This window comes from Bubalus kerabau, chromosome 1, assembly GCF_029407905.1.
Source record: "Bubalus kerabau isolate K-KA32 ecotype Philippines breed swamp buffalo chromosome 1, PCC_UOA_SB_1v2, whole genome shotgun sequence".
Taxonomy (NCBI): Eukaryota; Metazoa; Chordata; class Mammalia; order Artiodactyla; family Bovidae; genus Bubalus; species Bubalus kerabau.
This window is the reverse complement of record NC_073624.1, coordinates 131238175-131255753: the sequence shown is the minus strand read 5'-3', so window position 1 is coordinate 131255753 and position 17579 is coordinate 131238175. Positions and strand designations below refer to the sequence as shown.

General features: G+C 34.6%; 1 protein-coding gene across 6 annotated transcripts in view; it reads left to right on the top strand.

Moving 5' to 3' along the window:
• The window catches only part of ARID4B (AT-rich interaction domain 4B), a 137713-nt gene that overhangs the window by 86696 nt on the left and 33438 nt on the right, over positions 1–17579 (top strand). For 4 of the 6 annotated variants that reach the window (XM_055588624.1, XM_055588618.1, XM_055588608.1 and 1 more), the window contains exons 12-17: positions 2823–2895; positions 4529–4623; positions 5616–5713; positions 6822–7065; positions 7372–7547; positions 12185–12439. In XM_055588624.1, coding sequence (XP_055444599.1) covers positions 2823–2895; positions 4529–4623; positions 5616–5713; positions 6822–7065; positions 7372–7547; positions 12185–12439 — 941 coding nt within the window. The remainder of the gene's footprint in view (positions 1–2822; positions 2896–4528; positions 4624–5615; positions 5714–6821; positions 7066–7371; positions 7548–12184; positions 12440–17579) is intronic. The other 2 variants (XM_055588625.1, XM_055588633.1) reach the window with 2 other exon arrangements.

Below are 17579 nucleotides of genomic sequence, written 5' to 3'. Positions count from 1 at the left end.
TAACATCACGTGGACAGTTGTGACCTCATACTGTGTTTACATCTGCATATTTTATTACAGTATCTCATAAAGAATAAAATGTGTCTTTTATCTAATGTTAAAGGAATAATCAGTATAAAAGTAAAGATTAATATCTTTGATTCAAAGAATCAATACAAAGATTTTTGTATTAGATTTTATCTAATTCAAAATAAGACATCTGTGAATTTATACGGATCAAGGAGCTAAATTTAGACTTTATTGTAGCTGGTACTTTAGGTCCATCGATGACAAGTACTGACAGAATCGCCCATAATACCGCCAGTGACAGTGCACCACTGTGCTCCTTGCTGGTCTGCTGAATGGCTTTATGAAAATAAGTGGGGGAACAGTGATGCAGATAATGGTAGCTGCAATACTTGATCATTGTATTTAACGTTTTTAGGAAACAAAGATAAGTTCATGTCAATATGTACTATTTTAGGTAAGTTATGAAATTTTGCCATGTAACTGTAATAAACAACTATTGATGAAGTAGGAACATGTTAAAGTTTAGGTTTTATAATATAGTGATCTAAAGTTTCCCTGGCGTCGGTCTTCCCCATTGCTTTCTATTTAAAATGTTAAAAATAAGCCATCAGTCCCTTGCTTAAGGCTTCTCAGGTGGCGCAGTGGTAAAGAATCTGCCTGCAGTGCAGGAGACACAAGAGATGCAGGTTCAATCCCTGGGTCAGGAAGATCCCCTTGGATTAGGAAATGGCCACCCACTCTTGTATTCTTGCCTGAAAATTCCTTGGACTGGTGGGCTACAGTCTGAATGACTTATTACTCTGGAAGTCAGGCTTTACTTTCAGAACCTCCCTTTATAGCCTAACCTGTGCTCTCGTTTTTTCCGTCACTTCTTCTGGTATATTCTCCTACTTTTATTTTTTTGTTTGTTTGTTTTTGGTGGTACCACATGGCTTTCCAGATCTTAGTTCCCCAACCAGGTGTTGAACCCGGGCCCTTGGCAGTAAAAGTGTAAATTTCTAACATTGGCCCTCCAGGGAATTCCCTACCCTCCTCCTTTGAACTAGGTTGTAGCAACATCAAATTACAAACCTTTGTTTCTCCTCACTTCTGTACAAACCAATACCTTTGTCCACGGTGCCCTTCCCCACCCTGCCCTTTGTCAGCATGACACACTCCTGTTGAGTTTTTTAAACCTTACTAACCTGTTTTCCCTGTAAAGGAGAGAACCATCACCTTCTGCAAGAAAAGTTAATCACTCCATTTGATAGTCTAAACAGATAACCACTCCTTGTAGAAATTTTTACCTACATATATACATGCATTACATATGTGCATGTATTTATTTTCTGTTTGTTTTTTGCCCTACTAATCAATAGGCTCCTCAAGGGTCAGGAGTCCATCTTACTTGTACTCATAGTGTCTGTCATAGTGTGTAACATGGAACAGATGATCAGTAAATATTAGTTACCAAAACTTGTGTTACTTAGATTTATGTTAAGCAAATGTGGTTTCCAGTTTAAATAGTTTTTTTTAAAGTTAAATATAGACTTCACTTAACATTTTTTGCAGTAGGAATAAATTTGGTGGTTTATGAAAGTCACATATTGTACCATGGGGGCATTTAAGAAAATACCTAGAAAACAGTATTCCTTAGACTTACATCTGACCACCTTACCAAAATGCAGTGCATGTGGATCATATTTAGGTTGAGAAAAAACAAATTTTATCATAAGCAAACTAATAATTGTCATTTATTCTTCTCTGCCCAATTATTAGCAAGCATAGGTGATCGATACAAGTTTTTGTTGTCTTTAACTTCCTTTTTTCTGCTCGCTTTTAAGATAGAGGCCAGTCTCACGCCAGCAGTGGTTTTAGACACATGATTTTTAAAATTAGAATGATATATTTAGGCTATCAGTTGAAAAGTATTCTCCTGACTTTTACCAATCGTAATACTTGAGTAACTGTAAAGCCTCAGTGTGTATTTTGAATCCCTTCCTCTGCAGTTACCCTGATCATGCTCTGTAATGGCAGTCACCATCGCTTGTTTCTCTTTTGACTCAGCACCTTGCACAGTGCCTACACTCACTGGTGCTCATTAAATGTTTGTTGATGGTCACTGAATTGATGAGTTCCTCCATCTCACCTACTACCCTGCTCCTTGCAGGTTGCTTCAGGACCAGCTCCCTACTGCCACAGCCCCTGGCCACAGCAGCAAGAAGCTAGTCCCTCCCTTGTAATTGATAAATCGGGGAACTATTTTATTACTTGAAGATTTCCCTAAGTCTGAATCTTCAGGTATTGTAGATCAAGTTTGTTCCCCACTTTACTGATTTTATAAGCTTGAAGTACTATACTGTGGGGCCGAATATAATGAAGGATCATTTTAGTTGCAGCTGATGGGGCCCTCACTTGTTTAGTTCCTGGAGGAGCAAGAGTAGAGTCTGTTTCAATGTTAAGCCCTGACCCAAATTAATATAAGTGAGAGTAGGTCTTCTTGAGCCTGTGACCGTGATTTAAAGACTAGATCTCTGATGTGGTAAAAAGTTCACGAACCATCTTGTTGGTCTCATTTCTTATATGAGCATTTACATTTGGGATTGTCACTATTGAGATAACCTTTTAGGACATAGTTCTCTGTAAAGCATAACATGTCTAGACTTTCTGGTTTTGAATAGCTTAGTGTTAAGTAATTTTTTTTTTTTTTTTGTAAAAAGCCTTTGAAATATTCTAGTGAGTATTAGTCTTTGCTGTTGGTAAGAAATCTGCTTGTGTTATTAAAATGCTTAACTGAGGAAAATAATATTTTATTCTTCTGTGACTAAAATTAGGAAGAAATAGAACCATTTCCAGAGGAAAGGGAGAACTTTCTTCAGCAGTTATACAAATTTATGGAAGATAGAGGTGAGTGTTTTTCCTTTGATTGATTATTAATGTAGATATCAGATACTGTCTTAAAAATAAGAATTCTGTTGATTAAGCTGCATGTCACTGGCAGTCATGGCTATCATTTTGATTACCAGTATCACCAGCACCCTCGTGTAATGTCTGTCACGAAGTAAGTAGAATGTGGGATTTGACAGTATTTTGATGGATGTTATGGCCATGGACCCATAAATAACTGTATTTTGTCCTGTCTTTCCCACCACTTCTTTGGGGGACCCCAAAGAACCTTTACATTAGAAAACAGTAACAGAATGGGAATCATAGTGTCTTTTTATTTGAGCCTCCATGTATGCCTGTAGAAAAGCCTCTTCTCTAAAATCACTGCCAGCCCCAAGATGTATGTGTTTGTGTATGTGAGTGAGAGAGACACGCAGACAGACACGGCATCATCCTAAGATGGGCAGTAAGTCTTCTTATGACTTAGCTACATAAAACGAAGAACAAAATTAAACCATCTGTAGAGAAAGGTGACCAAGTCTCAAGGTGAGCCTTGTCTTAACTTTTTGAATCTGCCTTTGTGGTTCAAGAAGTATAAGCATGGGTAATTAACACTAACTTTTAACTTGGAGTGATGACCTGGTCGTCTAGTAACTGTGGCCCTTTTTATTTCTTATCTGCTGTTATGAGTGTAGTTTCTCCTTTCCTGTAAAGATGCTAGCAAGGTAGAGGGCAGAGGCTCAAAGCTTTCTGACTTGAAGAAAAAGACAAAATGAATGAATGATACTTAGAAGGGCTACCGTGCTCTGTGAATTCATGTGTTTTTAATCCGGTTTTGTATTGTTGATGAGTAGCTGTAGGCTTGGTCTTCTTTTTGCTCTCATAAATTATAGTGGCTACTACAATGTAGCTATCTTTTTATTCTTCAGTATAAAATGTCCTTGATTTATGTGTTTATTTGTGTGCATGGAGGCTTGGCCTAAGAAGGCAGGCTATTTCTTAAGCTTTTTTTATATAAGCTAATTTAAAAAGTGAAGAAAATGAATAAAATCTAGTATTAGAAAAAAATGAAGAGTATGATTATCCCCGTCATATATTTTTTGGAAAGGGCAATAGGTTGTGTATCTCTATCCTGTTATTTTCTCTTAATCACATTCTAACAGTCTGATAGTTTCAGTATCCTTCTGCTTTTTTACATCCTAGAATAAACAACACTATAACTTTACTCTAGAGTTACTTACTTTGTAGAATAGTAGGAAGTTAGTAAAATACAAAGACAATAAAAGGTAATTCCCATTATGAAGCAGTTGCCCATCAATTATCTCAACACTGTTTTCAGTTCTACCAAACATTGTTACCCAGATGTTTTAAAATTTTTTGTTGGTATTTTATTTTGCTTCATTTACTGTTTATTCTTTTGCTTATCAGGGAAATGAAAGTGGAATAAAATATAAATAAAGTTTCAAAAATCTGCTATAGGAAAAAAGGTTTTGATTAAAACGGATTTAAGTAGATATATTTTTGATTAACCAGGGATGTTTCTCTCATATAGACACAGATTGCACTGTGTATATTTGATGGTAATGTTTGAATCTTTTCAAAATTTAAATAAATACGAAGCATGGTTCTGATATATCCGTGTTTTCTTTAATAGGCACACCTATTAACAAACGACCTGTGCTTGGATATCGAAATTTGAATCTCTTTAAGTTATTCAGGCTTGTACACAAACTTGGAGGATTTGATAATGTAAGTATTACGATCAAAAGTGAAACATGTTCTTCATACAAAAACTTAAGAATAAAAGGAAAAGAAAATGGAGAGTACAAGTTAGAAATAGCTAGCTTCCTCAGACCAAATTTAAATTTGAAGATTTTTAAAAATGAGCTTTCCAGTTTACTATTAAGTTTGTCAAACTTTCATAAGCTATCTGAGTCATAACACAGCCATGTTAGTGGAAATTCTTTCTGTGTCTCTCTTCTATTAGACTGTAAGATCGGTAAGAGCAGGGATCTGTCTTCGTATTCTTTATATCCTTGATCTCTACCACTGTGCCTTACATATATAGAAAACATTATTTGCATATATATGTGTGCATATATTTAAAAAGTCTTTGTTGAACTGAGGAAATTATCTTAAAGTTGCCATGATGTATGGTACTCATCTAGTTAAGACTATTCTGGGGGGAGGAAAGGTACATTGTGTTACTAGGATTCATGAAACAACTTTATTATTAGCTTATAGAAATCATACTTCATTGAAATTTTTTTTAATCTGTCATTTCATTTAGATTTTGATTCAGGAATGTAGATGTTTTCTTATTTACCATAGCAGGGTTTATTTAAATGTCGAACGGGGACTTCCCTGGCTATCTAATGGTTAAGACTCTGAACTTCCCCTGTAGGGGAAGCAAGGTTGATCCCTGGTCAGGGAACTGGAATCCTGCATGCCTTGAGGCATGGCCAAAAAGGTAAAACGTCAAATGATCTAGGATTTCAGCATTTATAATTCTCTGAGATTTGTTAGAATACTAAAGCTTAACTTAAAAACATTGCTGTAAACCAGACTATTTTATTTAGAATTTATCAAAATTGGTATTTTTCATTCCTTGAGACTAGAAACAACAAATACAGAACTACATAATATATACACACACACACAAACATACACATTTGGTATTTATCAAAATTTTTTCATATTCCCCACCTTTTGATTTTTGAATTTTCATTTTACTCTTTTAGATTGAAAGCGGGGCTGTTTGGAAACAAGTCTACCAAGATCTTGGAATCCCTGTCTTAAATTCAGCTGCAGGATACAATGTTAAATGTGCTTATAAAAAGTAAGTCCATGCACTGGATATAGCTATATTCAACAGTATTTTACCTAGAAAGCAGGATGAAATTTACCATATAACTAAGGCTAGTAATTTTGAGGAAGGTTTACTAGAGTAATCACTCTATAATAGCGTTTTCTAGAGTGTAGCCCATGAATATTCAGTTCAGTTCAGTCGCATACAACTCTTTGCGACCCCATGGACTACAGCACGCCAGGCCTCCCTGTCCATCACCAACTCCAGGAGTTTACTCAAACTCATGTCCATTGAGTTGATGATGCCATCCACCATCTCCTCCTCTGTCGTTCCCTTCTTCTCCCGCCTTCAGTCTTTCCCAGCATCGAGGTCTTTTCACATGAATCAGTTCTTTGCATCAGGTGGCCAAAGTATTGGGGTCTTTTCCCATGAATCAGTTCTTTGCATCAGGTGGCCATAGTATTGGGGTCTTGTCACATGCATCAGTTCTTTGCATCAGGTGGCCAAAGTATTGGCGTTTCAGCTTCAGCATCAGTCCTTCCAGTGAATATTCAGGACTGATTTCCATGAATATTAGATCTGTGAGATAATCTGTGAAGAAAGTTTTTGTGCTCAGGCAAATTTGGAAAGTATTGTGTAGAAGTTAAAATGCCAAAGTTTTAAAGTCACATAAACCCAGGTTCGAATCCTGGTTCTGCCAGTTATTTGTTGTTTATGCCCTTGGGCCACTTATTTGTTCTTTCAGACCTTGATTTTCTTGTTTATAAAATGAGATAATACTGTTTGTCTCATAGTAATGATTAGTCTGATCAGCTAGTGAAATTTTACATATACTCAGGGGTCCAGTACCTGACATATAAATAGGTGCTATTACTAGCTACTATTACTACAGTTACTACATTTAAGATTATGACTTTCTTTTCACTTTTAGTATTTTTTTTTAATGAAGTTTTTTTCTTTGAAAAATGTTTCTATTTGAGTAAAAAGATTATAAAGAACTGAATTAAAATAAGCTAGAATGTTAAGGTAGCTCAATATCTGAGAACTTAGAAGAAGTGAACACATATTTTAAAAACCACAACTCTACAATAACATTTCGAAATGTTTTCCCAAATATAACTTCTTTTCATGTTTCCAGATACTTATATGGTTTTGAGGAGTACTGTAGGTCGGCCAATATTGAATTTCAGATGGCACTGCCAGAGAAAGTTGTTAACAAGCCTTGTAAGGAGTGTGAAAATGTAAAAGAAATAAAAGTTAAGGAAGAAAATGAACCAGAAATTAAAGAAATAAAGATTGAAGAGGAAGCAAATATAATACCAAAAGAAGAAAAGCCTCTTGAAGAGGGTGTTGAAAGAAAGGAAAATACTCAGCCCTCTCAGGTAAATAGGATACTGTTTATAGTCCTTTGTTTTCTCTGATACATTTTCTCCATCCTCTCTAAAGATTCCTTATTTAATTTATCTTACAAATTTTATTGTTCATTCATTTTCTTTATTACGTGCTATTTTTGTGTTTGAAATAGCCGTTAGCTATTTTTGCCATTATTTTAGGGATGGCAGAAGAATGTTAAAATAACTTTCTCAGTGTTTGTACTGTTTGGTACCTCCTGTGCTAGTAATTAGATAATGGAATTAGGTTGACAGATTTTTACTTTTGTTGGTTTAGTTCCTCTGATCTTTTTCTAGGGGAGTAAAAAGAATTTATTAGAATCTATGCCTACACAATCTGAACAGGAAAAAGAAGTTAACATGAAAAAAACAGAAGAAAAGGAAAATCTGGAAGATAAAGATGATGATACAACTGGAGCAGATGAATCCCTCAGCATAAAGGTAGAAGCTGAAGAAGAAAAAGCAAAATCTGGGTAAGAAATCTGTTTTTGGTTAAGATGCGTTTTATAGCTGAATGAATTCTTGTAATTTGCTCTTTGTGTGTTTTTATGAATCTAAATGTGATTGACAAAATAAATAATTGAGTGATTTTAATTTGTATTTATTATGCAGATAGCATTTGCCTCCTTCAGAGACCCTACTAATGCAAATTTGTAGAAAAAGATCATATATCTGATCCATTATTCTTGCTCTCATCATGGAAATTTATGAAATCTTGAGCTAGAGAAAAACAGTTCTTACTGCATTAGCCTCTGCTTCATAACTATATAATACAAATTTGGGAAGATGTCTTTCTCCAGTGTTTTGTAGATGGTATGTTGGGTATAGATTTTGAGAGTTGTAATCATTTTTTAAGCAAACAATAAGAATGGAAAAGTGCTAGTACTTAGTTTATAAAAAGTCAAAATTGTTATATTGCATTTTATGTGATAGCATTTACTTGGTTTGGTCAGTTTGAGAATTATTTAGCAGTGTATCAAGAATACCTATACTGACAGTGGACCCTGCATTTTATAGGTGATTTTTGGCATTTCTTCTTGTTTCTGAGGCTTAAAAAAAAAGCTAAACATCCCCATTGTTAGTGATTCTTTTAAATAAGTACAACTATATATTTTTTTGATCATTTACGTATTTTCTAAAATTTGGCCACAGCATGCAGACAAGCAAGGAAGAAGAAAAAACAATGCTTAGATGACTATAGTAAAATGTGTTTATTACACTTCGTAATATATATGTCTCTCTGTGTACAAATGTGTATTTCAAGTACTCCTTAGTGATACTGGAAATTATTTCTACTTTTAAGAAACTTAGTATCTTTTTGCTTAAAATCTCTTGCTCATTTTGGTGGTGGTTGGTGGTTTAGTCACTAAGTTGTGTCTGACTCTTATGACCCCATGGCTGTAGCCCGCCAGGCTCCTCTGTCCATGGGATTCTCCAGGCAGGAATACTGGAGTGGGTTGCCATTTCCTCCTCCAGGGGATCTTCCCAACCCAGGGATTGAGCTCCTGTCTCCTGCAGTATGCATTGCAGGCATATTGTTTACTGACTGAGCCATTTTAGTGTTCTTCTAAAAGTTTGACCACAACATGCAAATAAACATGGAAAAATAAAACTGGCTTTAGATGAATATAGTTTGTTTGTTTATGATACTTAGTTATGTTTCTGTGTGTGTTAAATGTATATTTGAAGTACTCTTGCTGCTACTTGAAGACTACATCAGCTATTAAGAAATTTAGTAAGGATTCAGCTTTTTGCCTAAAAATCTGATTTACAAATATGCATCTATTTCTGGAGCATTTACCGTGTGGAAAGCCCTGTAATAAGCCTATATTTTCTCTTTGTGATTAATAATTATCTTAATTTTTCACGTTGGTACTTCAGCTTATTTTATGGTATAAACTATATTTTGTAGATTTTTTGAATTCTTCAGTTATATGGCTTATGTATTTATTTATTAAATTTTTAACATTTTTATACACTTTTTTAAGAATGTCAGTTTTATTTCTGACTGCGTCAGGGCTTGGTTGTGGCACCCAGGCTTCTCTCTAGCTGCAGTGCACGGGCTCCAGAGCTCGGGCTCAGCAGTTGGGGCGCACAGGCAGAGTTGCCCCGCGGCATGTGGGGTCTCAGTTCCCTGACCAGGGATTGAACCTGCGTTGCCCACCAGGAAAGTTCCTATGGCTTTTTATTTACTGCAGATATTTATAAATGTATCATACCACAAACAAATTTTCCTGATGTGGCTGCTGTAGAAGGTTTATGGGTTTGAAATATCCAAAACTGATCTCTGGATTTTATTAGATCAGTGCAACAGAAGATTTGTGATTGTAAAGAATTAATATATAAATATTTACCTAGTATATAAACTGTCTCTGAGTAATTAGCTGGTACAAGAACTTTCGGTGTCCTTCCTTTGTAGTTCAGGTGTGTAAGATTAAATAATTGAATTTATGTAAAATGTCTGGTTCAGTGCCTGGACCGTAGTAGGTACTAATGAACTATAGTCATTATTTTGTTCTTAATTTTGGTCCATTGTAAGTAAGGAATGTGACGTCAAACTTGGGAAATTTGATATTTGTGAGTTCCGATGAAAAAGTCCTCGTGAATACATTTGGTTTCCCAAAATGTAAAAGATAACTCATGTAATGTGTGTGTGTTTTGTATTTATGTTTGTGTGTAATACATACATCCACTTAGTATACTGGCTACATTTTATACTTTGAAAGGCTCTCTATCTTGGCATTCTATGTTCTGGTTGATGTATCTACCTCTGATTTTGCCACTGAGAAGAGAAGGAGGGGGAGAATATTTGCTTCGGCTGATAGCCAGTAATTGTGTTGTTTGCCTCTTTGTAGTTCAGTGTGTTATTGAGTGACTCATTTGGTTTGTGTCTGAGGTTGACATTAAATGAGAAATTCTAATTTTTAATTTTTGATTGCTTTTAAAAATTAATATAGAGTATTAGGTTTCTTCCAGATTACATAAAAGATTGCCCTGGCTACCACTTAAAGTAGGATTGTACTAGCTGTTGTTGACGTTTGCCGGTTGTGTTCAGTGCTACGTGTGCGTGTGTGCTCAATCGCTCAGTCGTGTCTGACTCTTTGCGACCCCATGGACTGTAGCCCACCAGGCTCCTCTGTCCATGGGATTCTCCAGGCAAGAATACTGGAATGGGTTGTCGTTTCCTCCTCCAGGGGACCTTCCCGACCCAGGGATTGAATCTGTGTCTCCTGCCTTGGCAGGTAGATTCTTTACCCTTGAGCCGCCAGGGAAACCCTCAGTCCTATATAGTTTTGGCTTAATAATGTAATGTACAGTTTAGAGTTAGTTTTCGTTTAAAACATTTTAAACTTTTAATCATCTTATATCTCTTTTATGTTTTGTATAGTGATTCTGAGATGCATGATAAATCTCTTTGGTGTATGATCCATCTTTGTTGTATCTACCAGAATATGCTTTCTTTTCTCCCTGATGAGCAGCGATATAATCTTCTGATGAAACAAGTAGTATTCTTTCAGAAAAAGCCTTACTGTTTTAATTTGACATATGTTTATTACATATATAAGTCAGTTAAAGTTGTTAATATCTGATAGTTTCTTAGATATTTCAGCCTTACAATTTTTTCATTATAGAAATGTTAATAGATTTTCAGTAGTAGAGTTCATATTTTTTATCTCTGATGACAGCTGGATTCATTTAATTTTTAAGTACCAATTTGACTATAAACAAGTCTTTAAAATAGGAGTAATTCTTAAGAATCTTTGTAGACTTTGTGATGCATTTCAGAGGAAATTGACTCATTTGGTACTTTTGTGAACTCAGACTTAATTTCATAAGTATATTAAGCTTCCCTTCATCCCTGCTGCCTCACTGTATAGAAGGAAAGGGGTAGGAGAATAAAAAAGCCTTATAGTTCTACTTGTGACATTATTTCTAATTTATTTTTTGTTGCCTACATAATTGTGTAATTAGGAATGATAAAGTATGTTATTGCTAAAAAAGTTTGCATATAAGAATATAAAACTAAAATTATTAGTGGAGGAATTTTTTTTTTTTAACATACTATACCCATTAACTTTTAAGGGTTAGTTACTTAGTTGTCTTATGGTTTTATTTTATAACATTTATTCATTTGTCACCTATAAAGTGATGGATTCTTTTTGAGAGCTAACTGTTGTAATAAGGATAGACATACTGCAGAGTAAATAATTGAAGTTTTTAAAAAATAAATCTAGTACATGGAAAATTTATAATTTAAGATTTTCTTCCAATTTATTGAATACAAATTTGTGATCAACATAAAATGAATATGATTGTTTTAGAGAGTATGTGATATTGAGAAGACCAGAATGGTTGCATTGCTGCTTCTAGAATGCAAATGACTTTGTTTCATATTTGCAACCGGTCTCTCATATGCCTGTTTCTTCAGAACTTTAAAGTTGAGAGAATTGGTAGAAGAGGACTTTTGGTAAATATGGAGAAAAGAGAGCAGAAATTGTGTTGAAGTTTAGAAGAATAGAAAGAAAAAAGTTGATGTGATTTTAATGTGAACTTAGTAGGATCTTCCTATAAAAGGTGAAATAATATTTCATTTAATACAACTTCAGAAAATCTGGTTGAAATTATTTTAATTATTAAAACTAGCCATTGGCTAGTAAAAACTTGTTTAAACATCTGGAGGTTGGAAATACTTGAATGAAAAATATTTTTTAGTCAGGAAATGGCTATGAGTTACGATGACTTTTGTTTTTGTTAACTGAATTATAAAAAACTTCTACAATAAAACATGAGGAAAATGTTAGCGTCGACCTTACTAGCTAGTTTCTTGCTGTTCAGCACAACTTCTGTTCTTCTGCCTTTTGGACATTTTCTTTTAATACACTTACTTTTCAGTTTTCATTTTCTCTGAATATATCTTTCTGTAATCATCCATGGTCATCTCATACAGTTTTAGTTTTTAATATTAAATTGAAACTCAGAGAATATCATACGCTTGGAACCTGCTGTTCCCGGAACAATCACAGCCACGATTTTTATCAATTTATGTGGTTTGGAACTGAAAAGCTTATGAAGTGTCTTTTATTAACTGCAGTTTTTTAAACCTTTCAAGAGATGAAACGAATAAAGAGGAAGAGGAAGATGATGAAGAAGTAGAGGAGGAGGAGGAGGAGGAGGAGGAAGAGGATGAAGAGGATGATGACAGCAATGAGGAAGAGGAGTTTGAGTGCTATCCACCAGGCATGAAAGTCCAAGTGCGGTATGGACGAGGGAAAAATCAAAAAATGTATGAAGCTAGTATTAAAGATTCTGATGTCGAAGGTGGAGAGGTCCTTTACTTGGTGCATTACTGCGGATGGAATGTGAGGTAACTTGAGTTTTAGCTAGTGATTACTACCTAAAAAATCTTGTACAGTAATTTTCTATTTTAAAATTTAACGAATTATAGATTTATTAGTATTCCAATTGAGGTCATAGTATACCATATAAAAAACATGGAGTTTTGGCTTGTAAATACCTCTCTCATTGACTTCCTACTTACTGTTTTCAATACTTCAAAGATATCCTTAGTGTCTACAAAACTAAAGTCTGTGTAGTTGATTTTAATATTATGCATGTAGATTAATAGGGGCAACATTGTTGGTAAAATGATAGAAAACTTTCTTGAGGTCTACCGGCCAATTCTGAGGCTTCTGGCTCTTGCATTTTCATCTACCTTTCCACGGTAACCTCTTCCTTGTTTTCTTCTTAAATCATCACATTTCTTTCCTTTAGTAGGCAGGATTTTAAAGTTGTGATTTCTTAGGAAGCTTTAGCTATTTCAGGAAGGCCTTATATCCTCATTAGCAGCTCTTGCATTACATCTTGTTCAGAAGCCTCAGAAATTAATTTTTATGTTTGAAACAATGATTGAAATGTGAGCAAGTCTGCTTGACTGAAATAGGGCGCATGGTCCAACTCTACTTACCTAGGGAACTGAAAAGCAGGACTGAGTTTTCTTCTTATACAAGTTTTCTTTGGTAATATCTGAATTTTATCCAAAGTTGGCAAGCTAGTTTTGGGATCTGAGCATCTAGATATCTTTAAGAAAAACCTTATTTATTTTGGAATGTCTGATACTATATTTGCAGTAGCCTGTGATAAGAGTTGTAGCTTTTGAAAAGGTTGCCATGGAAGTTTTCAGCGGTGGTGTCATGGTGTGCCTAGTGTTTTCAAGGAGGAATACAGTTCTCATGATTTATGTTTACATTGTATTCTGTGGTTTGGAATGTGATTAAGAAAACATCATCTCCAGAGTGTCTGTTTCTTAAAAAAAAAAAATACACTCTCTGTTTCTTAAAAGTACAATTTGTGTTGTCTTTTTGCAGCAGTAGGAAGCTTTGGAAGCATGTCTAATCTGATTACCTTTCCTAATTTGAGAATAGTGCAGTTCTGTTCCATTCTGAAGCTTGGAAGAAAACAGCACTCAAGGCATAAGGAAATGTGTAGGAGTTCTTTTGGGGACTTTTTTTCCTTTATTACTTCTAACCAGAAAGAGTAACAAAGTTTTGGATTTTAAGAATGCCTATCAGTATTGTTCTGATGAAACATAAGCTTCTCCAGATACCACTTTTTAACATCCTGTGTAATTTATCCTCTTGGCTGTTGGTTCAAACTACTATGTAAGGCCCACAAGATAGATAATCTGAGATACATCATCTTTTATGTTTTTTTGTTTGTTTCCAGTTCTTTCCTTCTAGTTATTCTGCTAGGTTATATAATGAGGCAGTTTTCCTAGAAGTCTTTATAAAATGCTTTAATTCTGTGACCAGTGGGTAGAATTAAAGCATTCTCCAAGTTCAGCTGTAACACAGACTTGATTATTTTCTGTTAATTATCTCATCAAATAGAAGAGGCATAGATAAAAATTGAAACATTCATGAAATTATTCTGCAGTTAAGTTACAACTTTGTTTTGTTAAGAAAAGATTAAATAAAGGAAAGAGTAATCCTGTCGTAGGAGCACTTGGATTTTAGAGGATAGAAAGAATGTTTGGTGCTTGTGCTTTGAAGTAGATTGGAGGGTTGGGTAGAGTAAGGGAAGATTTTAAATTGAGGCATTCAAGTTTTTAATAACATAGAAAAGAAAAATGAGGCCTAGTTCAACAAGACAAACTTGAATTAATGAGAAGGATGTCATCTACTCCTGACAACTGATGCATTTGTATGGTACGAACTTTCAAAAGAAGAAAACTTATCATCTTGATGAAGACCTGTAGAGTGGATCTCTACAGACTCCAGCATCACAGAGAAAACAATTGTACTTCAGTAGATTAAGCAGTCATTTTTATATAGGCACTGTTCTAGTATTTCCATTTCTCTCTGGAATAATAAATACCCAAAGAGTCTGTCTTATTGATGAACAAGAAATTGTGAGTTTTGCCGCTCCTTTACATCTGAAGCTAATCTGATGAGGACCTCAACAAATCCTCATCAGCTCTACAACTGTCTTCCTGTTACTTGGGAGAGCTCCAGCTTGATTTCTGAATTTAAACTTGAGTTGTGCAATTAGAAGTGAAGATTTATGCATGAAGTTTCATGAAAATAGTTTTATTTTCACTGGCAGTCATTCATTAACAGTAGCAATTTAGGAAATTTTGTATGGAACTGTTTGAGTTTTGTTTGATAGGAAACATTTTCCAGAAAGCAGATTTTTCTTAAGAAAAATAATGTCTATCTTAGTTAGAAAAATACTGTTTTCTTACGATTTCTACATTTTTTTTTATGAAGTTCTATATAAACCTTTATGTTAATTTTCATTTATACCCCTATTTCATAACTGAAAATGTCACTTTTTTTTTAAATATAAGATAGTGTTTGGGCCAATTTGTTTTTAACTACTACAATGAGAAAAAATACATTTTAAAGTGCTCACATCAGATTTATGAGAAATAGCCAGAATTCTGATCCTTAACCACATTGTGCTTCAGTGCTAAGTTACTTGAGTTGTGTGACTCTTTGTGACCCCACAGACTGACTGTAGCCCGCCAGGTTCTCTGTCCATGGGATTCTCCAAGCAGGAATATTGTAGTGGCTTGTCATTTCCTCTTCCAGGGGATCTTCCTGACCCAGGGATCCAACCTGAGTCTCTTACAAGTCTCCTGCATTGGCAGCAAAGTTCTTTACCACTAGCGCCACCTGGGAAGCCCAAAATGGTAAAACATAGCTACAGAATTTTTCAGCTATGATGATCCTATGTAAGGCTGTTGTCCAGTGCTAGTATTTACTATTTTACCACATGCTTGTTTACAGAATTTTAAAAACATCCAAAAATCACATTCAATAGGAAAATACATAAAAGAAAGATAAGATCACTTTTTTGTATTGTAGTGTTCTCTTTTCGTCTTTTAAACAATATATCTCCATACATTAAAAAACTTATAGTCATACTTCAGTAATTCTAATAGTAGGCTCTGTGTTATATTTGTTTTAATTTCTCAGTGATGTTTATATTTTATAGATATTTTTAGTATTATTAGCTAATTGATCCTTTTCACTCTCAGGTTTCTAGGTCATGCCATAAAACATAGGATTGATGTTTGAAAATAAAGTTACAGTTTGGAATTCATTGGCCATAACTTTGAGTATGTTGGATTTATCTTTGTTCAGTAGCAAATAGCCTTGTTCAGTAATATTTACAACCTTCTATGTTAGAACTATCTAGACTGCTTGGCATGGGATTTAAAATACATCAATATTCTATCATGTATTGGTGCTGATTTATTTTTCTCCATTTCCACCTTGACTTTCTATAACCATGGATTTGGGAATTTGACTAGAGAATTTATTTTTTATGTTGATGATTACCAACTATATTAAAGAATACTCTAACTAAAAATAAGAGACACTGTAAGTTTCAACTGTAACTCAGATAACAAGTTAGTTCTAGTCCATATTATGTCACAGAAAACTGAAAATATGGTAAATTATTCTTGAATATATTATTTGAAATGAAAATGTATTTCATTTTAAAAATACCATATTTTTCTAAGCAAATTGGCACTTCCTTGGAGGGAATAGGTGGAGTAAAAAGCTTTCACAAACCAGTTGGTTTAACCACATTTTTGTGAGCATGCACCCGCTGTTTATCAAACATGTTTCTTTATTTGGCAAACATAAGTTCAACATCTATGAGCTAATATTGCGCTTTGCACTAAAGGTACAAAGAAATATTCCCTATCGAGGAATTTGTCCAGGTGAGGGAAGTACCCCACCAGGATTTACAACCCTCTAATGCCCTCAACTTCTCCTTATGTTGCTTACATTCTTCAGTCATTTCTTATAATTTTTTTTATACCCCTGTATTCTTCTGTTGCTCTTCTGTTGCTTTGCAACACCTGCTTGACAGAACCGCAAGAATCCGATTAAATCTAACACTCCTCCTCCTCCTCCTTGCTGCACCTGTGCAGTTGATCAGCAACCACAGTGACTGGTCTTGTTTTAAATTTATGACTCAACCTCAAGTGGGCACTGTATGTCCTCCCCCCGTGCTCTACTTTCTCAGACTTTTATTTTTTAATGGCATAATCTTTAATTATTACTGTAATTTTTATTGCTATCATTAACATGTAATATTATATTCAGGTGTACAATAATAACAATTTGATATTTGTATATATTACTCAGTGATCACTGCAGTAAATGTAATGATCACATCCATCACTGTACATAGTTACAGAAATCTTTCTTTTTTAATGTTATTTCTTCCCTCCTCAAAGCCCCAGCAACTCTCTCCATCCCCACTTTGAGCTGGTGACCTCATTGAAAAATTGAAAGAAGAAAATTTCTACAGAATTCCACTACATGACCTTCTTACCTATATTTTATGCTGCCATATTTTATGCCTTCTCATCTTTCACTTTAGGTGAACAAGCATACTACTATCTAAAACCCATCTTCTAACTGACATACCTTCTGGCAAAATCAGAGTTATGGGCCCAGAAATTCTCCTCTTTTTTCTGTATATTTTCAGTTTCTTGTTCTGTTCTAAACCATTCCCATCCGTATATAGACCTGCAGTTACTTCTTTCATCTCAAAGATCACTCCTTTGAACTTACCCCTGCGTTTTCTACTGTGGTGTTTCTTTGCTCCATTTCCATCCGGCAAAAATGATTTGAGTTATTTACACTTGTTATCCACTTTTTCTATTGTTTTTATGTAAACCCAACCCAGTAAGGCTCATGCCACCCTGCACCTCCAGAACTGTCAACTGTTCAGCCTTATTTCTTAACTTCTTACTTGTCTTACCTGTGTGACTGACCCAGTTGATCAGTTTCTGTGATACTTTTTACATGAGTTCCAACTGCAGCAGCTGCAGTTACTTTTCTTATTTTTCTTTTCTGCCTTTCTCAAAATTAAGAAACCACTTCTCAGTTATTATATCTTTTCTATCTTATTTCTTGTCTTTATGTGTTTTCTCTTTTACTTGTTCTCTTCTTTTATTCTTCCAGTATACACTTTAATTTACA